Raw genomic sequence first — 24,502 nt, forward strand, 5'->3', positions numbered from 1 at the left:
TTCTGGTGTCACAAGTGGCATCAATAAATACAGTATGTGAGGCATGGATATATTTTAGCGTCTAATCATAACGTTTATGCATTAAAGTATATAGCACAACTATTAATGGTGTTTTAAATATTACTTACATTTGCTTCTAAGCAAATTACTTTTCATATTTACACCTGGCCTGAGTAGTATTGTGTAGCACTTGGGCAGAAATATACAGGCTAAAAGGCCCGCGCTTGAGGTGAGTATGGCAAATATCTCCACACACACAGTGTTTTTGCCTTTGGTGCTCAGATAGGCCGGGATCATTGTGATCCAAACACTGCAGAAGAGCAGCATGCTGAAAGTGATGTACTTGGCCTCATTAAAACTGTCCGGTAAGCTCCGAGCTAAAAATGCTAAAACAAAACTAACAGCTGCCAGAAGCCCCATATACCCAATAACTGAGTAAAAGCCAATAGCTGAGCCCTCATTGCACTGAATGATGATGGTTCCAGGGGAAGTGTGAATGTCCAGTTCCTGAAAGGGAGGAGAAATGGCCAACCAAGTCATGCAGATGATTATTTGAATGGATGAGCAGAACAAGACTACAGAATTGGACAGTTTGACTCCCAGCCATTTTCTCCATGAGCTCCCTGGCTTGGTGGCTTTGAAAGCAACACAAACCATGATAGTCTTGGCCAGGAGAGAAGAGACAGCTATGGAGAAGGTGATTCCAAAAGTGATGATGCGCAGCATGCAGGTTATATCCACAGGGCGACCGAGGAACAGAAACACACTGAGGAAGCTCAGCTTGATGGAGACAAGGAGGAGGAAGCTCAGGCCCCTGTTGTTGGCTCTCACAATGGGGGTGTTGCAATGTTTAATAAAAACTCCCAATATTTCCCCAGTAATAAGGAGAAAAAAAACTGAGATGAATGAAAAAATGATAGATATTACATCATCACTGTATGAAAGAAATTCTTCCAGCTTGGCAATACATTGAATCTTCTTCTCATTAGGCCATTCCATATCTGGGCATTGGATGCAGCTCTCACTGTCTGTAAATGTAGAAAAGGAAATGTGGTAAAATGTCAGATGACATAATGGCATGCTGGACTTCAAAGAATTGTCCCTTAAGCACTCAAAACTATATAGATTATTTAGTTATAGGTAGGTGTAAGAGCTAAAGTTGCACTAAATTGTCCCCTTAGAGCAGAGATCCCCAACCAGTGACTCGGGGGCAACATGTCACCAACCCCTTGGATGTTGCTTTCAGTGCCCCCAAACCAGGTAGCTATTTTTGAATAAAAACAAGATTTACTACCAAATAAACCCTGTAAGCTGATAGGGTGCATAGAGGCTGCCTAATAGCCAATCAAAGCCCTTATTTGGCACCTCCATGAACTTTTATGGTTCTTGTGTTGCTCTCCAAGTCTTTTTACATTTGACTGTGGCTCATAAGTAAGAAAGCTTGGGGACCTTTGCTGTAGAGCATGTTACACAGTGGAGCCTTATCCATAGTGCAGTACATCTTTTCTGTAACTATGTAAATCATATTTATATCCTGTTGTTCACGTGAAAAAAAATTATTTCAATCTATATCAATGCAGGATTTTGCTTGAGGGGTGCTATTTTGTTTTTCAAAGATCAAGTTTACAAGTTTGACTTATCTTTGTTTGTAAAATAAATTTAAAAATGCAAATATAAAGACTATGTCATGCACGGTATCCCAAAACTCAGAACAAAAGCCAAGGTCCCGGTCTGAACTCACTCTTCCGCCTATAACAGCCACCTTTCACTTTGGGAGGAGCCCTCCGCTACTTGGGTGCCACGAGGACTTATTGTGAGAGGACCAAGGCAAATGTTCTGAGCAAGCTAGGGAACCTAGTGTTATGCAAGGTTTGGGGAGGAGAGACGATATGAACAGGCCGAGGTCAAACTGAACAGGCAGCAAAGTACAAAATCGAATTCCGAAAAAACGTAGTCAGTAACAGGCAGAGGGTCAGTACAGGGGGCAATCAGCAAGGTCAGAGTCAGGCAAGGGTCAAAACACAATCGAGTCACAATCAAGAACAGCAGAAAACAGTAACCAGGATGCGAAACCAAAGTTGGGCGACAAAATTATGCACAGGCACCTTTAAATATTTGAAATTCGCGCCTTGCGTGATGACATCACACGTCGCGCTGGCTTAAAAGGAAGCGCGCGCACCTCTGCTCGCCAGAAAAGCAGGACGTTCACATCAGCGTGCATGGAGAGGCGGGCGTCCCGCCGCCCCACTAGACCACCAGGTACTCTTACATTATCCCCCCTCTAGAGGGGGCCACTGGACCCATTGGTTTTTCAGGAAATTTAGCATAAAATTGTCTGATAAGGCAGTCAGCCTTGACATCAGCGGCAGACACCCAAGCTCTTTCTTCAGGGCATATCCCTTCCAGTGAATAAGAAACTGTAACCCTCCCCTGGAAAAACGTGAATCAACAATTCTTTGTATTTCATACTCGAGTTGACCATGTACCACAACTGGAGGAGGAGGAGAACGCTGGCGAACCACCCTGGCAGGCTTTAAAAGAGAGACATGAAAAGTATTTGAAATTTTAAGTTCGGGAGGAAGTACAGGTATGGGACCCATTATCCAGAATGCTTGGGACCAAGGGTATTCCGGATAAGGGGTCTTTCCGTTGTTTGGATCTCAATACCTTAAGTCTACTAAAAAATCAATAAAACATGAATTAAACCCAATAGGATTGTTTTTCATCCAATAAGGATTAATTATATCTTAGTTGGGATCAATTACAAGGTTCTGTTTTATTTCTACATAGAAAAAGGAAATCAGTTTTAAAATTCTGAATTATTTGATTAAAATAGAGTCTATGGGAGATGGGCATTCCGTAATTCGGAGCTTTCTGGATAATGGGTTTCCGCATAAGGGGTCCGATACCTGTACTAGGCAAAAAGAGGAAGGATTAATGATCTGATGACAAAAGGACCAATACATTTGGGACCAATTTGGCAGAGGGAACCTTAAGTGAAATATTTTTTGAGGATAACCACACTTTATCACCAGCTTGATATTCTGGTGACTCCTTCCGATGCCTATCAGCAGCTCTTTTTTGGGTACTCACGGCCGAAGACAGAGAATTTTGAATTCTCTGCCAAACCTGTGAAAAATGTTCCACCATTGAATTAGCCGCAGAAACGTGTTAAGAAAAACCTCTTGGATGGAGACCATAAAGAATAAAGAAAGGAGACTCCCCGGTGGAAGCAAGAGTGGCATTATTAAATGCAAACTCAGCCCATGGAAGAAACTCTGTCCACTGAGACTGATTATTGGACACATAACACCTCAAATACTGTTCTAGAGACTGGTTAGTTCTTTCAGTTTGACCATTAGTTTGAGGATGATAGGCCAAAGAAAAGGACAGATCAGTACCCAAAAGAGAGAGAAATGCCCTCCAGAACCTAGAGACAAACTGAACCCCCCTATCAGAAACAATATTCAACGGAGCTCCATGGTATTTAAATATATTGGCAATGAAAAGACCAGCCAAAGTTTTGGCAGAGGGGAGGGCGGGAAGGGGAATGAAATGACACATCTTACTAAAGCGATCTACTACCACACAAATAACAGTATTACCATTAGAGGATGGCAGATCAGCAATAAAGACCATGGAAATATGAGTCCACGGCCTCTCAGGAAAAGGGAGTAGTTGTAATAAGCCCTGAGGCAGAGACCTAGATGGTTTGGAGCGTTGGCAAACTGCACAAGAATTAATATACTTGCCAACATCTTGTCAAATAGTAGGCCACCAAAGGGAATGAGATAATAGTGAACAAGTCTTACTTTGGCCAGGATGCCCTGCTATCCTAGAGTCATGAGTCTCAGACAAAACAGCCTCATGTAAATTTTCTGGAACAAAAAGCCTCCCAGATGGTACATTACCAGGCAAGTTAATTTGAGCTTCAGAGAGAGAGGCCAAAAGATCAGGACTCAGAGCAGCCACAATCACTTGCTTAGGGAGAATAGTTTCAGGTTCAAGGTGTTCTTTAGGACAAGAGACAAAACTCCTGGAAAGGGCATCGGCTTTTAAATTCTTGGAGCCAGGTCTATATGTTAGGATAAAATTGAGGGGTGCTATTTTGTTTTTCAAAGATCAAGTTTCCAAGTTTGACTTTCCTTTGTTTGTAAAATAAATTTAAAAATGCAAATATAAAGACTGTGTCACGCACGGTATCCCTAAACTCAGAACACAAGCCAAAGTCCCGGTCTGAGCTCACTCTTCTGCCTATAACAACCACCTTTCACTTCGGGACGAGCCCACCGCTACTCGGGTGCCACTAGGACTTATTGTGAGAGGACCAAGGAAAATGTTCTGAGCAAGCTAGGGAACCTAGTGTTATGCAAGGTTTGGGGAGGAGAGACGATATGAACAGGCCAAGGTCAAACCGAACAGGCAGCGAAGTACAAAATCGAATTCCGGAAAAACGTAGTCAGTAACAGGCAGAGGGTCAGTACAGGCGGCAAACAGCAAGGTCAGGGTCAGGCAAGGGTCAAAAGACGAATCAGAATCAAGAACAGCAGAAAACAGTCATCAGGAGGCGAAACCGAAGTTGGGCGACGAAATTATGCGCAGGCGCCTTTAAATATTTAAAATTCTCTCCTTGCGCGATGACATCACACGTCGCACTGGCTTAAAAGGAACTGCGCGCACCTCCGCTCACAAGAAGAGCAGGACGTGGGCATCGGCGCACATCAGCGCACATGGAGAGGCGGGCATCCCCGCTGCCCCGCTAGACCACTCTTACAGACTGTCATGTTACAAAAAATAAAGTTCCACCATGACAAATCATTTCAAATCCTCATTCTTCCATTATTGTATGTACGTAATAAATGGAAGCTTTCCTGTTGACTGACATCCTTCTTAAGGTCTGGGTCCAAAACTGCCCTAAATACTCAATGTCAGTAGGATGCACCCTTGTAGACCAGTGCACCTTCCCACCTCAGTGCACTGAGCCCTGGGTCCATTTGTATGCTCTCTTCAATCACTTGAAGGTTCAAGAGACAGAGCAAATTCATCTATCTCAGGCCAGGACCTCTACTCCTCTTGACTCCTATTCAGTTCAGTACATTGTTGCTTTGTTTGTTAGGAAAGCTTTTGCCTTGTTTTTTCCCTATAGGAAAGAGATTGCCATCTCATCCATATTGTTGCAGCCTTTTTGGCCACCTTCCAAGACATCTCTGATGCAAGATTAAAGCTTCCATACATCTTATGAAAATTTCCAAAGGGTTATTCCCTGCAGCAGAATATGCCACAGATTTCTGCACATTAGATGCTGAAGTTTTCTGGAACAATGATGCCTTAATGACATAGTCTGACAACCTTACAGATGAGTTAGCAGCCCAGGATTTTCCCTTCTAAATTCAAAGAACTGGTGTACTTCATGGCCTGTATTGAAACCAGAATAAAGGAAAGATAATCACAGAAACCATGGAGTCGCAAGGCGGTGTCTGTCTCTGTTCCAGCTTCTCTTCTGTATCACCCTCTTTAGCTGTATATTTTTGAGAAGAAAAATGCTTAGATTCTGTCTCCTCAAAGGCCATTTGATGGTCCCATTGACCTCATTCTTGGCCTTGTGGCTTCCAGAGGTAGAATCTATCCACTGTCTCTTACAAAGACTTGGACTAGGAAAGAATACTTTTAAGACTGAAAGACATTATCCAAACTACACCTACAAGGGGCTTACAAGCTTATTTGTATCTGCCACGGAGATAAGTGGAAAACTGTATACAATACCAGGGATCATCATTATGTATACCTTGTCATGCCATTCAGCATATGTAATGCTACATCATTTTTTCAGAACCTCATCAGTGACATTTTATGTGATCTACTTTAGTCTTTTGTCATGTTCTTAGATGACATCCTGGTGTTTTCTTCCTCTCTGTCTGAACTTACCTATAAAGTCACTTATTCTACAATGTCTGAGTGAGATCCTTTATGCCAAGATGGAGAAGTGGGGTCTCCTGCTCAATAAAGAGAATGATCATCCCAATAGTCCCATACCATAGTTCCTACTTTTTAAAATATGTTTTTGTTATTTTTTTCATTTTTTACACCGACTAATGAATTTAATAATTACTTTTTCAGTGAATAAGAAAAATCAATAACTGACTTTTGTTTTTCTCTCTTTTCAAATATCCCTCTCTCAATTTCTCTCTCTCTTTTCCACTTTCTCTTTCTCTCTCTCTTCTCTCTCTCTCTGTATTTGCTACATTCTCTCTGACTAAAGGTATAATACTTTTACTTTACATTGTAAAAAACCATGCATTTGTACCAGTTGTGTTGGAGATCTCTCCCTCAGAACATGGGACACAGACATAACAGCAGGACTGGGCTCCGGGCTTTGGTGCCTTCCTGAATCCGGGGGGACAGTTGTCTGAACATTGAGATCTTGGGATCTAGAAATATCATAAAACAATACACAGAAAGCAGTATGAATTTTCATAGTCAGTAGTAAGTAATATTCTGTAATGTAATTAAATGGCAAAATATAACCAATATACAGATAAGTGACATAAAAAAATATACATTTTAGGCAAGTTGAAGGGTGTGGTTTCATAGACTGGGTGATATTACTTCCAATGTATTAGCATTTATTCTTTGTTGCAAATCAGTTGTGTAGATCAGTGCTTATATTGGGCCCAAAAAGGTGAGGAATGCTATGTGTGCTGTGCATAGCCTGTCACAGCAAAAAGGTAAACCCCACCCACAACTATAAGCCACACCCTCTGGTGTAATATGCCTTGTCTACCAACACTTTCGCCACTTCAAAGCAAAACATGTTGTTATTTCCATGTTTAACTATAACTTAGCACAAAAGCAATCAATGGGTCACATTAGTACCACCTGAAAAACATTTAGTGATAAAGTTGATTGGTGGTGGTCTGTGTTTGATTTGCTAGTTCAGCAACAACAGTGCTAGGAATGGACTGAATGATCACCTATAGACTACTGTACACTACATACACACTTGTAGAAATGTCCCTTCATTTTCAGTCTAGGTGTCATCTAGTCACCTTATTTAAGTGTAAAAGGAAAAATATTCTCACTTTATTGTTATTTGTCTTCCATTGTATTAATGATGATGTGATGTTCAGCTGCTGATCTGGGGGGGCCCATGGGGAGAATTCACCAAAGGGCTCTTTGTTTAGGTAACCCTCAACTGATATAATGTAGTTATAGATCTGTAACCCAGAGACGTACTCCCCATGTTCATCAAACAGGAAGTTTGGTCCAGTTTGGGTGCTGTATTGGTGTTTCTTTAAATATCGGTGCAACTCCTATATAAAAAAGATACTTATTTAAATCAGAATTCATTTGGACACTGCTGACCTGTCAGACATATCAATAAGGCAGTAGCACACGTTCATATATTACTATTATGCTTCCAGCTCATATTACACTGTTAGGGGAGTCAGATAATCCCCTTTGATCTATTGTTAATTTAATTTCTATTATCATACATGTTGAGAATTTTTGTAATGATATAGTCATTGCTTTGCACTTTGGTGCATCATCTGGTCCAATGAACAATTCTCTCAATTACACTTTATTCTGCAGCATCTGTTCTACAGTCCAGTATTTCTGGTGACACAGAAGGGGTTCAGAATATCACATTATAGATTCTTATATCACAACCCTAGTCATACACAGTTTTCTAATATTTTGATAATTACCTGGTACTTATAGGGATACTGTATGGATTCCTTGATAAACAACATCTCATGAAGTGCCTGAGACATTATATCAACTGCCAGATGCACTCGGGGAGAATTGGTTTCACAACTGAAATAGGGAAGGTCTGTAATACGCTCCTGCCCAGTGCAGTTATGTAGAGTTTGGAAATAAATATATTGATACAAATCATTCTTATTTTGGTCTTTTGACAAACACAAATAAAAAATTATAAAGATATCTTCAATTAACTTGTCATTTGGGAATTTTGAAAAACCTAAATCCTCTAAAAATCTGCTCATTTCAGGAGTCCCGAGATCATAATGGTAACGTGGCACAAACACCAAACTGCAATTAAATATGTCCATGGCGTATCCAATAATGAAATCGTTATTCCCCCAATTAGATGAGAGGATCAAAGTCTTTTCTTGAAGCACACTGTTCATAATAGGTAACTCTGTGACAAACATTGTAGAAGCTGTTCCACTAAGTATAATGACACTGGTAGAGGATCTCTTAATTGTCATTTCATGTTGTTTTGGTTTCATTGTATGTTTTATATTGGTCTTAATCCTTATTGTAAACTCAATACAGACGCCTTCCCTGGAGAGATATTTGGCCAAACTGTGATGCTCTTCCTCCCCACTCATATCATCAGATGTAATTATTCCAACCCAGGTCCAGCCAAAATGTCTCAGTAATTTACTTATAGCAAAATAATTGGCTTCATCACTTTGTACTGTGCGGAAAATGTACGGGAAGGTGGCTCTGTCTCTGAGCGATGGGTCTGTCGCTCCGTAACTGATCTGTAGATATGGAGAGATGATAAAGCTCCCAACAAAACAAAACTAAACAAGCAACTACAGAATAGCAATGAGAAACAGTAAAATATCACCTTTGGGGTTGCCTTGTAAAAGCTGAGACAAATATCTAAGAGAATAAACTGAAAATAATTATGTATTTGGTCTTTATTGTAATCCATTCTGCTTTTAATTGTTTCATCTACGTAAACAAGATTCATTCCATGACAACCCTGTTGGGACAATTTGCTTTTCATCCCAAGTTCTGCTCATTGTAACATAGACTTCAGGGTCAGTGGGGAATCACCCTGGGTCAGTCCAACATCTCATGGTTCATCTCTTGATGAAACTATTTAAATATATTGTTAATTGTTTAAATAACTTTTCAATCTGGCCCAGAATTCATTTCGCTGCAATGTTTTTAGAGTTGGAAGAAGAAAGGGAGAGAATGACTGCTCCTCACATTCACGTTCTAAGACATTTGACTGTTTGAGTTTAGATACTAATGGGACAGCTCTGAAGTATATGCATTTAGAACACTGAATATATTTGAATCATAGGTGTCGTTTACTGTTGAACAGGACAGAAGTATGTTGGCAGGTACAATAGCCTAACTGACTGCACTGGAAAAGCAATACCTGTTGTTATTGGAAGGAATGGATGTGGAACAGGAATGTGAGTCCCTTTAGGGCACCCTGTGAGTGTTTAATGGTAGCAATATTACAATACTTAAACAACAATACTACTGAATACAGTGACTTTATTCACTTGTCCATTGCTCCACTGGCAGAAGTGAACGCTAGGAGATTGCCTGAAAATGATTGCAGTGTGCTAAGATTAAAAGAACTCCAAACATTGCAAGATACTGGGCTAGGATTGGTCTAGCAGGCTGTCAAAAAGGACCAATACACCATTCAATTCATTGCCAAGTCATGTGGTTTTATCAACCCATGTATGGCCAGAGTAAGACCACATGCTTCTCAAGATATTGCTTTGTCCATCTGAAAGCAGGAGCATTGGCCTCATCTAGGGTTGGTTTAACCCTTTAAGTGCCAGCAGAATTTGACATTTCAGTTCCCCTCAGTGCAAGACATTTTGTAAACATTCTGTGCTCTCTCAATTTAGGGGCTTTTACTGGGGGCAGGGTTAAGTTTAGGTAGGCAAACTATATATTGTTTTTTTCAGGAGAACCTGAGCTTTCCAAATCTGAGTTTTTGTGTATTTCCACTTCTGGAACAAGATTTAGAGCTTGAAATACAAAAAAATGCTATTTTTCATGATATAGTGATTTTTACCAGAAACACATTTTATTTTATTGACAAAAATTCAACTGATTTGGAAAACCTCATGTCGCCTGAACGTGCCAATACCTGATATGTATAGTTTTATTGAGATTTCTGACTTCTATAGATCAAAAACTCCCAGCAGTAAATTACTACATTTTCAAAGCATTACAGCAGAATACGGCAAACTTTAGATTCCAAAGCCAAAAATCCTGCAACATTAGGTTTACCCCAGGAAACTATACATTTTTTAAAAGTACACATTCTGACGAATCAGAAATGGGTAACTATGTCTTCCAACTCCTAAGTACCAAACGGCAATCCTTTACTGAATTTAGCATTTTCTATAAAAAATTATGAAAATTCTAAAAATCTTCCACTTCCACAAGCACCTTATCTCCCACATAACATTAGGAACCAAAAGGACACACACTAAATATGAAAGCCAAGGGTCCGCTGAACAGTTTGATGCCCATTGTGCATAGGATCACCGATGTATCTGGAATTTAGAGACCCCATAAGGAAGTTAGTGCATACAATTTGCCCCGGAGATCTCTTTAGCTACTAAAAATTCAACACATTTACTGCATTTTCTGTGGGATAAAAACACAAAAAAATACATTGACCCCCCAAAACCATATAGTTTTGGAAAGTACACATTCGGACAAATTCAAAATTGGTACCCATGTCTTTCTACTCCAAACTACTGAGTCACAATGCTTTCCCAAAATTGCCAGTTTTGATGAAATACCTAAAAATCACATTAAATCTTCCGCTTTCAAGCACCTTATCTCCCACATAACATTAGGTACCAAAAGAACACACCCTAAATATGAAAGCCAAGGGTCTGCTGAACAGTTTGATGCCCATTGTGCATAGGATCATTAATGTATCTGGCATTTAGAGACCCCAAAAGCATGTTAGTGCATACAAAGTGTATATACGGCAATATAAGCTACCGGCATGTGAATTATGTGCCATAAGACCCCCTAACATTAAGGAGACCCTAGAAAACTATACATTTTCCGAAAGTACACATTCTGACAAAACAAAAATGGGTAAATACAACTTTCTACTGCAAACTACCAAACTACATAGCTATGCTAAATAGAATGGTTTTTATGGCATTTCTGAAAATTGCCACAAAGCTTGCATTTTACCTCATTATGTACCCCACATTTTATAACGTATCAACATAAAACTTTCTAAATATGAAAGCCAGGGGCCTACTGAACAGTTTGATGCCCTATATGCATAGATTGGCCAAACTGCGTGCCTTACAGGGGCACCCAAATAAAAATAGTGCATATGAATTTTCACATAAGACACTCCGGCTCATGCAATTTTTGCACCCGGTATGTGTATTATGTGGCATAAGACCCCCTAACAGTACCGAGACCCTAGAAAACCATATATTTTCTGAGCATACACATTCTGACAAAACAAAAATGGGTAAATACAACTTCCTACTGCAAACTACCAAACTACAAAGCTATGCTAAACAGAACGGTTTTTATGGCATTTCTGAAAATCAGCACAAAGCTTGCATGTTGCCCCATTATATCCCCCACATTTAGTAACGTACCAACATAAAACACTCTAAGTATGAACACCAGGGGTCTACTGAACAGTTTGATGCCCAATATGCATGGATTTACCAAACTATGTGGGGTACACAGGATGCCAAATTGAAATACAGCAGACAAAATATCCATGTGCAAAGACAAGTAATAAAGAAAAATGTGAAATGCAATAAACTTGATAAAAATAAAAAAATCACTAAAATCATTTTTTTGCCTAATAATATCTGTGGTCAGAATAACAGTTTGAGTATTTTGGCTTGGGCAAATAAGTTTTACAGATAAAGTCAAGCAAACAAAAACTATGCATAACTGAAAATGCAATAAAATGGCTAAAAATGCAATAAAATACTTAAAAATGCACCAAAATCACAGAAAATGCACTAGAAACAAATAATAACAAAATAATACACAAAAGGTATTGCGCAGTGTGGTTAGCGAATACACTATACACAATGGCAATAAAAAAATTTTTAAGTTACATAAGTGTGTAAGTATGTATGTGTGTACACATGGTAAAATGTGTTTTGTGTGCATGTGTGTGAGTGTGCAAGTGTGTGTAAGTGTAAGTGCTCTGAATGTTTGGTATCCCCCAACTCCCCTAAAATGTATGTGTTTGTGTAAGTGTGAGTATAAGTGTGTATTAGTGTATTATTAGTGTATTATGTGTGTACGTGTGTTTTTGTGTGTATTTGGCACTTACTTGTGTAGTAGATCATGGATCTGCAGGGAGACAGCAGCAGTCTGGCAGTGAGTAGGAGTGGCAGGAAGCAGGGTGGCGAGCAGAGGGGGGAGCAGAGAAAGGCAGAAGGAGATCAGGAAAGCCAGGCACAGATTGCATGTGCCCGGCTTTTCTTAAGGGGCCCCTGGGCGATCGCGCCCCAGGGGCCACTCCTTCCCCCCTGTAACTACTTTCTGGAGGCTGGGGAACGAGCGGGGAGAGAAGAAGCGGCTTCAAAAGCCGCTCCTCTGCCACCAAAACCGGAAGTGCAGCAGGACGTAGATTCTATGTCCTGTGGCACTGAAAGGTTTAAGGCACCTGTGGACCCACCAGTACCAGTGAAATAACTACCATACAGGAGACTGCTGTTTGGTGCTTTGCCTCCCCTCTGGAGCTTTGAGTTTGCCCTAATAAGGAGGCAGGTGAGCAGTGGAACCTGTTTGTTTCATTGTGGCTACTATGACTATATCAAGGCTGCATCAAGGCATTCAATAGGAATAAAGGGACGCAGTTCTTGTAAAAGCCAAGTACTCTACATGCCACATATATTAGTAATCATGTTACAAAAGTGGAAGTACACATAAACAAATAAAACACATGTTTTGTGTCATTTAAAGGCTTAAGTCATAAAAAAAAACAAAATAATAAATTAAATTACCACATGAGCATCAAATTATCACTTAACTTGTTTTAAAATCCAAAAACAGTCTCCTATCCCATAATAAGCCACATTGTGCCCTGCTGAGCTACAGAGCCTCTACTTATTGTTCTTTCTGTCAGCCATGCCTTCAGCTCTCTAGCTAAGCTGGGACAAGCACATCTTTTCACCTGATACAGATTCATGGTGGAATTAGCAATTTCTGGAGTTGCAACAATTTCCAAAATTCTGAAGAGTTTCAGCATACATTGTTTTGGCAGAAAAAATGTGGTTTTCTGTGCAGACAAAAAGTACAAGAAAAAATGCCCACTGACTCCAAACCATATGGTGCAATAAAAAATACTTCTTTGCACCTTAGTGCATAAGATGCAAATAAAATATACCCTTTGACTCCAATGCATTTGCACAAGAAATATTCTGACTCCAATTGCTGTGATAGTGGCTGAGTTTCCCCCGAGACCCCTCTCCCTGGGCCTGTATGGAGCTGGGCACAACCACTGTGGGCAATCTGTGCCAGATAGCAGAACTCACTAGATACTTGGGATCCACAAAGGTTCTTTATTTGTTGAGGGTGAACAAATGTTGGGGTGGATGACCAAATGCTGAAGGTCAAAAGGAATTTTCCTAACCCACGGAGTAGCTCCTCCCACATGGAAAGCAGGAACAGGAATGGCATGATGGGAGGAACTGACATCAGATATAAGGAAGGGGAATGGGAGAAATAAATACCTTGCAATATGACCTTGGTCACTTGGTGGCAGTGTAACAATGTATATGCATATAAACCATTAACTTAAAGCATAATACACAAATATTAACTGCTCGGGCAGCACAAGGAAAAATTTATTCAGAACAAAAAAACTGAAGCACTTACCAGCATTAAGGTGACCTAAAGAGAAGCAAACATCATTGGTATCAGGAGGCCTTTTATTCTAGAAAGTTGTGCCAACATCCTGCACTTTGATGTCCTTCCCAGAAGCCTCATGTGGAAGTGATTGTATCACGGTGCAAGCAAACGCTGGGGGGGGTGCCCATTCCACAGACACAACAACATAGTCAATTTATCCCCTCCTCTGTGTGCCCTCCCCCCCAACATTCTAAAAAGTGCTTGGATATTGGAGCCCATAATCACTGTATGGTACAATGTTATTAATATGCCCTGTCCTTCAGCTTTCCAATGTATTGGCTTTGTACATGGAATGCAATATATACTAGCCAAAAAAGTCATGTTAAGATAACATGGATCCTTCAAAACCTGCTCATTTTCTGCAACACTGGCCCAATGGTATCCCACAGAACATCTGCCCCAGAAGGCAGGAGTCAGCATGTAGTAGAGTTCCCTGACAAAGAGCAGAAAACTGCTGTTACTTTATTGTACTACTACTTTATTTGGATACATTTTGTTAGTAACTGACTAGGAATTTGGGGAGTTCATTAATATATAGAAATATATTTTTATGCTAATAATGTCCCACCATCAATTCACATTTATGTCTTTAGTAGGGGTGCATCAGATTCATAAGTTTTGCATCTGACTGAATACTGAATCCTATGTAAATGGTTTCTTCCAATACCAAACCAAGTACAAATCCTAATTTTTATGTTTAATAAAATTGTATCATCTGTGAACAAAAGTTTTGTTGTATTGAATTGTTACACATCAGCCCACATGCTAGCAGCTCCTCCTACTATCCCTGTGTTGTCCAAGGAGCCTACAGAAACTTGTGTAGATCATTCTCTTTCCCACGATGGAGAAGGAAGTAGGTTTATACATTTATCAGCCGCTTAATTCTAATTTCAAAACATCTTTAAAAGATTAATTTACTTTGATATTTTTTCTCACCTGGGAATATCCATACAGAGTCAGTATCTGGGCTATGGGTACAGTTGTCTCTGAGGTGAGATCCCCAATAAACCCAGCAATGTTTCTCTTTCCCACACAGGAGTAATTGGGAACCGGCTCCCTGGTACCAGATAATATCTGTAATACGCTCCTCACTGCCTTCCGGGGGTCCCCACAGGAATCGGATATATGGTACCCCAGGGTCAGGTTGGGTAACCGGGCCGGATCCTTGTTAGTTTGCTCAATGGCATAACGAAAATCCACCAAGTAGCGGTAACCCTGTTGATTCTGACTGAGATAATGAATAAATCATCTTTACTTTAAAGATTATTATTGTCATTACGTTTCTAAATATAATAAAGGATTCATGAAGTCCTAAGTACATAATTTTACTACATTGTCCCAGATTTAAATCCTCCACTTGTGCTAAGGTTATTAGTTAGTAGTGATGAGTGAATTATTTCGTCAGGCATGGATTCGCAGCGAATTTTGCCATTGGTGAATTGTTTAGTAAAACTTCTGTGAAAAGTTGCAGCGAAGAAATTTGTCGTGCGTCAAAAAGGCGGGGTTGCATCAAAATCGGGAACAGTCCAATCAGAATTGGGTGTGGTTGCATCAAAATCAGGTGTGGTTGCGTCAAAAATGGGTGCGGGCGACAAAAAAGACACAAGTGACAAAAAAATCATGAGACAAATGCGTTTCACAAATTTTTCGCCATTTTGTGAGTTTTCTTGCCATTTCATGGATTTTATGGCAAAGTGAAACAGGGACAGATTCGCTCATCACTAGCTATTAGTAGACAGTCCATTATCAATGTTCCGTCCTCCCTACGTATTAAGGTGGCTACGCACATGGCGATTTGGGACCATTGGTTGCACAAAAGATTGTTCAATGCGATATCGGTAGACTCACCAACTTGCCATACACGCACTGAATATCATACAAAACAGGGTTTTGTATGATATTATCAGTGCGTGTATGGCTAGCTTTACCCTGGGGCAGTGTGTAGTTTGACATACAGATAAACTCCTCCCTCCATCAACTCACTGAGACAGGTTGGTAGGCTTCAGTTTATTAACAAAGGGGAAAGTGTGAAACTGGGGGAAATATGGCAGCATTTACTATACAGCATAATAAGTACAGTAAACAAAGCATTGGGGTTCATATAATGTACAATCATGTATGAAGGAAAAGAGGCACCTGAGTAGGAGGCCTAGATACCTGGGCAAGAACAGATGTGCCATGAGGTAACTGCACATAAACAGTTAGAAACCTGAATTAAGGCATAAACATGTAAATATCTGCTTGTATTAATAACCTAGGGGCTAGGGATGGATAATACCTACCAACGATGCTTCCACAGGGCTGGATGGGGTAGGATTTATGCAGGATTACAAGTAAGCTGTTGACATTGCTAAGATGGCAGCTATACTGAACCTTTTCCTGTATTACCCATGGTCACATGGTAAAGTATGGTAAATTGAAAAGGACATTTTTTAAAGCAATTACAACCTATACATTAAGAAACCACTAGGTGGCGGAATGAAACAATGTTGGAGGCATAAGATTCACCCTTTTGAAAGTTCTGTTGAAGAAAGCAATAGGATTAGTTCAGAAATAGGTCTAAGGAAAAGTTTAGCATCATTCTGCTTTACAACCTTGACCTCCACTTTCTGGATTTTCCATCCTCACTTGGGAAAACTCTAGTGATAAGCCCTAGATTATAGAAAAGTACAGTTAATGAGCTTTTGGCAATAAAATATGGACTTTGCAGTGGGATTTATTCAAGTCTGTGTTGGCCCCAGAGTGACGCAGGGCAATGGGAATTTTCATAAAAGTAGTTTTACGAACGTAATGCCGTGTATGGCTAATATGACGACTATTTGTACGCGATGTGTTGATTAGCACGCGTTCCGTCAAATACCGCATGAAAATAGTCTTCACGACTTAAACGCAAGCAGCATCCCGTCTAAATTAACGCAAGTATTTTAACGCACCTTAGTGAATCAACCCTACTGTCTTTGGAAATAGCCTTTTCGCCTCTGATGCACTCAAGCTCTTTAGCATATGTTTCCTGCTGTACACTTAGAAGGATGATGTTTCTGGCTTGCTCAAGTTCAGCAACTGTATGTGCCTTTGACAGTAGTGCCAGCCTTTGCAATTGTTGGATGTTGAAGGGAAGTCTTTCTTGAAGAACTTCACTATATGCAGCAGACAGGTAATAGATCTGACTAGAGACTTCCAAGTAGAGGATCTCTTGAAGCGATGGGACCCAAGGTGCATACTTGAAGTATCAGTGTAGAATGCAGACACTTGGGGACGAATCTGTGGATCAGATGGTGTATCAATTAGTTCATACACATCAGCAGGGTAGTTCTGTTCATATGAATAGAGGAAAGAAGGCCCTATAAACCAGGAGGTTTCTTTTAAACAAGCTGCAGGTACAGCTTTTGTCACATAATCTGCTGGATTTTTGTCTGAAGGTACATAGTGCCATTGTTTTTCTGTCTTTCTGCAGCCGCTCGGAAGGCAGAGCAGGCTGAGGTAGCAATATGGAGTTGTCTGGCCGGCTAGTCCTTCCCGCAGCCGCATGGATGGCAAGGCGCAGATACTCCCTCTCAGTCGCCAGTTCGTCCCTCTGGGTCCCCAGGTAGGGTAAGCGAATCTGAGATGATCTTAATTTTGAAAGGCGATATCGATAGCAGCCGCTAACAGATACAGTAATATCAGGCACAGGAGCTTTGAGGCACACTCTTAATCTCTCAAGGTGTGAGTCGTAAGATGGCCGCCGTGACGTCAGCTCCTGCCCCCTCCCCGGTGAAATCTCGTAAACAGCTTTCTTCACACGGGATTTCAGAGCAAAAGAGCGCCAAAATAGTACAGGGTGATTGACAGAGGCGCTGGCCAATGGGAATACTCAGGGGAACCTTTCAAGCCCAAGCTCACGTCCAATTACAGGTTGGAATTTACGAGCAGGCCTGCGGCGCCTTTTACCTATCGCGTCCGGCAGTGCCTGTCAGCAATTTTTAAAGATACACACACAGCAGCTTAGTCCCTCAAGGCAATGGCTCCGGATTAAATGAATTAAATATAATGATCCAAAAAGCATGTTGGGCGCCAAATGTAACACTTGTTTGGCTTAGATATGGCAAACCCAGGCTAGTAATTGGTATAGAGCATGTGTTACATGCAACCTTAATATAAAGGAGTGGGCCCCCGCTAAGTGGGAGTTATTAAATGGAGCTGAGGGTGTTGTTGAACTACAATTAGATAGAGCTTGTGTGGTGCAGATATAATAATGGATGCCAGAAAGGTTCTTGCTGATGAACTAATAACTGGTTTATTGTCCAAGACACTTATGAGGTAGTGCAACAGGGTATTATACTCACACACACAGCAGATTGAACGGTCACAGTGAATAATAGCAGATGTGACACTTAAGGAACAGTATAGCCCACTTGAAGGATATGCAGAATATTAGCTGTGAGCCCAGGATGGATGCCCTTTACTGGAACGGATCCCCTCCAGCCAACTATGGTTCAGGGTAAGGAACTGCCTGAATCCTGCATCTTAACTGTGGTCCCTACAGTAAGGCATACAGAGCCTGGGTTAGACTAAACCCTTACAGTCTCCTTTGTTGGGGCTAATGCTGCCCTTACTTAATAAGCTATCTGTGTTCACCACTCCTAGAGGGTGCTATTAAGTACTTCTGACTGTGCTGGCTTGTTCTCATTCATGGGGCCCTGTCCCCGACTTCAGATAAAGGTAATTCTCTTAACTGGGGCCTTGTGCCTACAGGCTCAATGGTGTGAGGCCTGAGACAACAACAGCCAGAGAGGAAAACACTCCTCCTTGCAAGACACTATATAGTCTTCAAGGGGAGTGGTCAACCTGGGCTAAACCTATTAGGGAAAGCCTAATAACTGTAACCTGAGTGTAGAGGGCTCTGCCCTATAACAGTACAGATAAGGAAAGGTAAGGGATAACACCATAGGGAGCTTAACCCTATGGGTCCCTACAAAAGCTTCCTTTCTTTTATTCCTGCAGCAGGGGTACAAGTGTATTGCCTTGGAATTTGAATTCTAGACAATGCTCCTAAAGAGTCTCTCCATTCTATCCAGACTTGTTCTTTTGCCACTGGGAGTGGGGAATCCCAGTCACAAGATTCTGTTAGTTCTCGTAGTAGAGCTTTGCCTTGAAAAGTCACTGGAGCTGCAAACCCTAGAGGGTCATACAAACTATTTACTGTAGATTATGAGTGAAGGGTTTCTTATCCTTCTTTACTTGAAAAGTAAATGTGTCAGATTTCAAGTCCCAGTTTAGGTCAAGGCTGAGTTGTACAGGTAAAGTGTCTGTTCCCAAATCTAGGTCTCTTAAATCATTAGCTAGGGATGTAGCGAACCTCACAAAAAAAGTTTGCGAACCCGTTCGCGAACTTCCGCCAAAAAGTGCGAACTTTTGCGAATTTTGCGAACCCCATAGACTTCAATGGGAAGGCGAACTTTAAAACCTAGAAAAGCCATTTCTGGCCAGAAAACTGATTTTAAAGTTGTTTAAAGGGTGCCACGACCTGGACAGTGACATGCAGGAGGGGGATCAAGGGCAAAAATGTCTCTGAAAAATACGTTGTTGACACAGCGTTGCGTTTTGTGCTGTAAAGGGCAGAAATCACACTTCATTTCTAAACTTGTGTAATAAACTGCTTTAAAACGTCCGGCGCCTACATGCCAATCAAGTCGTGTAAAGGTTACGGCTGGTTCACACGCAAAGACAAAACGCCGCAGTAGTGGATACGGAATATATTATTGCTGGTGGAAAAACATCACTCAGGTGATTTTATTGCAATGCAATGTCACTACTATGTGTAACGGGTTTGGTTCACTACTATGAATAACAGCAAACAGCACTGGACACGTTAAAGATCAGTAACTTATATTAAAAAAATAATAAAAAATTAATGAAAAAAAAAGTGATCTCTGGTTGGTGCTGGGGGTGAACTACTAGGAGCAGCACACCAGTCCCCCACAGCTAGACTAATAGCACTCGGCTCTATAAATTACAGTAGCAAAGTAAAAAAACAAATAAAAAAAATGATGTGAATGTGTGGTTGGTGCTTAGTGCACTACTATGAGCAGCACACCTGTCTCCAACACACACAGACGGAGCTGCAGTACACAATGAAAAGAAGAGTAACAGTAATCAGAAAATAAAAGCAGTCCTTACATGGACTATTGGGTTACAGCAGATGAGATCAGCACAGGACAGCTTTCCCCAGCAGCTACATACAGAGCAGTAGAAAGTAGATCACTAGTCAGCAAAGCTACCTAAACTGTCCCTCAAATCCCTGCATAGCTCTCTCCCTATGTGCTAATACAGAGCAGTAGAAAGTAGATTACTAGTCAGCAAAGCTACCTAAACTGTCACTCAAACCCCTGCACAGCTCTCTCCCTATGTGCTAATACAGAGCAGTAGAAAGTAGATTACTAGTCAGCAAAGCTACCTAAACTGTCCCTCAAATCCCTGCACAGCTCTCTCCTATACTAACTCTTCAAGCACACACCGGCAGAATGTAAAATGGCTGCTGGGCTTCGGTTTATATATGGAAGGGAGTGGTCCGGGGGTGGTCCAGGAGGGAGAGCTGCCTGATTGGCTGCCATGTATCTGCTGGCTCTGGGGTGAGAGGTCAAAATTTGGCTCCAGCTAAGGCGAACCCAAAATTGCGAACTTCGCTAAAAGTTTGCGAACTTGCAAACACCCGATTTTCGTGCGAATTAGTTCTCCGGCGAACAGTTCGCTACATCTCTATCATTAGCATGACTTGGGAAGGGAAGGCTTTCATTACCTCTATGCTGTTGGAGGCTATTTTGTGCAGCCTGAGGTTAGAACAGGCTAGCATGTTTTGTGTTCTCTTAACTAGACTGATTGCTATCTCCTAAGAGACAAATTGTCTGGCATCTCTGCCATAGTCTATTTCTCCTTCCTGGGCAGAATGTCTGAGCCCATATATGGCCACTGTAGGGGAAGGGCTGTTTCAAAACACATGAACTTTCATGCAGTACTCCAGGACATCTTTTGCCAAATCATTGTCTCTGAACCAAAAGAATCCCAAGAAGTTCCTATGATCTTCTCTCACAAGAAAGCTATGGAACATTTGCTGGATGTCTGCTATAGGCAATAGGATACGCAAACGTATGAGTACTCCCAAGAGTTTCTTGTTGAGGTCAGGACCTGTTAAAAGTACATCATTTAGGGAGACTCCATCATATTTGGAACTGGAATCAAACACAACTCTGATCTGACCTGGCTTCTTTGGGTGGTACACTCCAAAGATTGGCAAGTACCAACATTCTTCTTTACTTTTAATACTGGGAGCAATTTGTGCATGACCATTCTCAAATATTTTTCTCATGAAAGTAAAGAAGTGTTCTGTCATCTCTGGTTTCTTTTGGAATGTGCGAGTGAGGGAAGTAAAACATTTGAGTGCCTCTTCTATGTTATTAGGAAGGCAGCATCTGTGTGGTTTAAAAGGAAGTGGAACTATCCAGCTATTACACAGTGCAGACTGGGCCTCATGCTCATCAGGAACAGGACAGTTTGGCAGTGTGTGGCGTATCTTACTACAACGGTAACAGAGGTTTCCTCATCTCTGTCAGACATTTGAGCTTTTAACTATTCCAACTCTTTGCAAAGTTTCTTATTCTCCTCCAGCAGCTTTGCATCAGCAGGGGACTTCTCTGCATGCCTTTGGGTGGAACTCCTCTTCACCTTCACATAGGCATCAGCCTCCTCCCGCCGAACTCTCTCATCTTATCAGAGCAACATAGCCAGGGGTTAGCGTATCCTGGTAGTGAGCTCTAATCGTCATGGCAACAGGGTCATTATTCAAGTCCCTCTCCTCATTTGGAGAATTCTCAGGTAATCCATTTCAGAGCTTTGGATTACCCCACTACTCACCAGCAGTCTCAGGCCTTGCTCCACCCGCTAGGCAGACAGGTCAGACAGCTCCTCTTTCTGGAAGGTAGAGCTACAGCATCTCTGTAGTACTCGCTATAGAGCCAAATGTCACCTCTAGGACTTTAATAAGGTCACCTGAAGTAGCATCAGGGTAACTAACTAGGTAGGATCTTACCACATCCACAGCAGGACTGCGAAGACTCTTAAAGGGACACTAAACCCAACCATAAAGCTGTCCCACTGCGCCCCCTAGTTCTCTATTGAAGTTGATAAAAAACTTAATTACACATGGAAACCAATTCACCAATAAGAATCTACTGACTGAAAACTTAATTATAGATGCAAGAGAAGTGACCAATGAGAATGCTGATTCCCAGCACTGTGTCAGGCCCCTTGCTGGTACCTTACATATAGAGATAATGATGGCATTTTCCCGTCATTACATGGCACAGGAATCAGACATGGGGATAAAGGGACAGACTTGTTCAGTGCTGGGAAACTGTGCTTATTGCTCCCAACTCCAATTGCAGGAACAGAGAACAGGGAGCCGGATTTACTCACATCAGCTGGGATTCTCATTGGGGGATTCTTTTGCATTTCAATGCTGCCAATGTGGGCACTGGGGAGCCTGAAAAGTTTTATTGTGCAATATTGCTTTAAGAACACACCCCTGTCATTTATCTCTATAAAGCAAACAATGTGAGAATGGCTGTGATTCATCCATCAAAGTAATTTCACTATTGGCTGAAGCACATGGCTCTCACATCTTCAAGTCTGCAATGAGGAATTGGGCAAAGATACCAGCAACAAGATAAAAAAAATGAGGGGCAGTAGTGGAAACTGCAGAACTGTTGTATTATCTCTTAAATGCTGCACAAATCAACATATTTAGGATATAGATTTTATGATATTTCCTCCTTTTAATGGAAGAAAATTGCCATAATTTGCCTATTTATTTGACTATGGGCTATATTTGTTGGAAATGGAATATCTGGCAATATGTAGGTAATAATCAGAATGTCCCATTCCCTTAGTGCCAATAGGAGATAAGACTTACGAAATACAGAGGAATCCATTGGAATTGTCCCATGGAAATGTAACATTAATCATATAGAAATGGGAAGTCATCACCCCTCCGATAATGATATCTCCTTCCTGCATGTATTCATATTCCTTCACTGGTTTAATGATCTGCAGGCGACAGGCAGGATTCAGGGGCTGAACCCCAGATCTACAGGGCCCCACATCCAGGAATATCAGGTAGATCAGCACTTTCACAGAATAACAGACAGCTGTGACTCCCAGCATTGTACCCCCATACAACCCAATGTACCCCAATATAAAGAAGAAGATCAAAGCATTCCCCCAGCAGCAGTCAGTGGCACAGAGAGACACAGGGGCCCCAGGGTTGGGCTGTGTGTGTAGAACAGAGTAAGGGGCCCGGCTCATCCAACCCTCATTTTATAGAGAGCAGAGAGAGGATTTGCCCCAGTAACAGTCAGTGGCACAGAGAGACACAGGGGCCCCAGGGTTGGGCTGTGTGTGTAGAACAGAGTAAGGGGCCCGGCTCATCCAACCCTCATTTTATAGAGAGCAGAGAGAGGATTTGCCCCAGTAACAGTCAGTGGCACAGAGAGACACAGGGGCCCCAGGGTTGGGCTGTGTGTGTAGAACAGAGTAAGGGGCCCGGCTCATCCAACCCTCATTTTATAGAGAGCAGAGAGAGGATTTGCCCCAGTAACAGTCAGTGGCACAGAGAGACACAGGGGCCCCAGGGTTGGGCTGTGTGTGTAGAACAGAGTAAGGGGCCCGGCTCATCCAACCCTCATTTTATAGAGAGCAGAGAGAGGATTTGCCCCTGTAACAGTCAGTGGCACAGAGAGACACAGGGGCCCCAGGGTTAGGCTGTGTGTGTAGAACAGAGTAAGGGGCCCGGCTCATCCAACCCTCATTTTATAGAGAGCAGAGAGAGGATTTGCCCCAGTAACAGTCAGTGGCACAGAGAGACACAGGGGCCCCAGGATTGGGCTGTGTGTGTAGAACAGAGTAAGGGGCCCGGCTCATCCAACCCTCATTTTATAGAGAGCAGAGAGAGGATTTGCCCCAGTAACAGTCAGTGGCACAGAGAGACACAGGGGCCCCAGGGTTGGGCTGTGTGTGTAGAACAGAGTAAGGGGCCCGGCTCATCCAACCCTCATTTTATAGAGAGCAGAGAGAGGATTTGCCCCAGTAACAGTCAGTGGCACAGAGAGACACAGGGGCCCCAGGGTTGGGCTGTGTGTGTAGAACAGAGTAAGGGGCCCGGCTCATCCAACCCTCATTTTATAGAGAACAGAGAGAGGATTTGCTCAGTAGAATGAATATAGGCACAGCCACCGGGGGGATCATTGGCTTTTTCTGCAACTATTATTTAGAGTTATTTTCTCTGCTCATGGCCATAAAAAATCACAGTAAAAGTTAGAACTGATGCCCTAATGTATACTCTGTATAGCCACATGCCTTCTTTTATGAAGAAGAAAGAACAGCATAAAACTCCAGCATACACAGTTTTTAGGCAAACCAGCATATGGCGCCACCAGTTTCCCTTACTCACCAAATGTTAGGCAGCCATCTCAGTGCATTGTGCGTGAGTCTGAGCAAAGAAGGAGCCAGCGCTACACATTAGAACGGCTTTCAGATAAGCTATTGTTTCTCCTACTCCCATGTAACTGGAGGAGTCCCAAGCCGGACTTGGATTTCTTACTACTGAGTGCTATTCTGATACCTACTGGGAGCTGCTATCTTGCTCCCTTCCTATTGTTCTGCTTATCAGCTCTGGGGGTGAGGGGGGGATATCACTCCAACTCTCAGTGCAAGAGTAAAGTGTGCCTGAGTCTGATCTTTCAGAAAGAGCCAGCACTACACATTAGAACTGCTTTCAGATAAGCTATTGTTTCTCCTACTCCCATATAACTGGAGG

At 41.8% G+C, this 24,502-nt stretch overlaps 1 protein-coding gene across 1 annotated transcript; it reads right to left on the bottom strand.

The window, feature by feature from the left end:
- Positions 1–120: 120 nt before the first annotated feature.
- LOC100492199 (vomeronasal type-2 receptor 26) lies at positions 121–22,851 on the bottom strand. Its single transcript, XM_031895142.1, has 6 exons — positions 22,601–22,851; positions 14,590–14,881; positions 7,707–8,510; positions 7,080–7,307; positions 6,305–6,428; positions 121–1,028 (listed from the first exon to the last, which is right to left on the bottom strand). The coding sequence occupies exons 1-6, from the start codon at positions 22,849–22,851 to the stop codon at positions 121–123; spliced, it is 2,607 nt and encodes an 868-aa protein (XP_031751002.1).
- Between the last annotated feature and the right edge of the window lie 1,651 nt (positions 22,852–24,502).

The sequence above is a fragment of the Xenopus tropicalis genome, chromosome 1, assembly GCF_000004195.4.
Source record: "Xenopus tropicalis strain Nigerian chromosome 1, UCB_Xtro_10.0, whole genome shotgun sequence".
Lineage (NCBI taxonomy): Eukaryota > Metazoa > Chordata > Amphibia > Anura > Pipidae > Xenopus > Xenopus tropicalis.

Excerpts from the sequence above, each read along its gene's own strand:
- LOC100492199 (XM_031895142.1), bottom strand. The coding sequence starts at position 22,851 with ATGCTGGGAGTCACAGCTGTCTGTTATTCTGTGAAAGTGCTGATCTAC. Across the intron at positions 8,511-14,589 it reads CTCTGTATGGATATTCCCAG|ATCAGTTACGGAGCGACAGA; the intron begins GTGAGAAAAAAT and ends CCATATCTACAG. Across the intron at positions 1,029-6,304 it reads AGAGATCTCCAACACAACTG|ACAGTGAGAGCTGCATCCAA; the intron begins GTACAAATGCAT and ends CTACATTTACAG.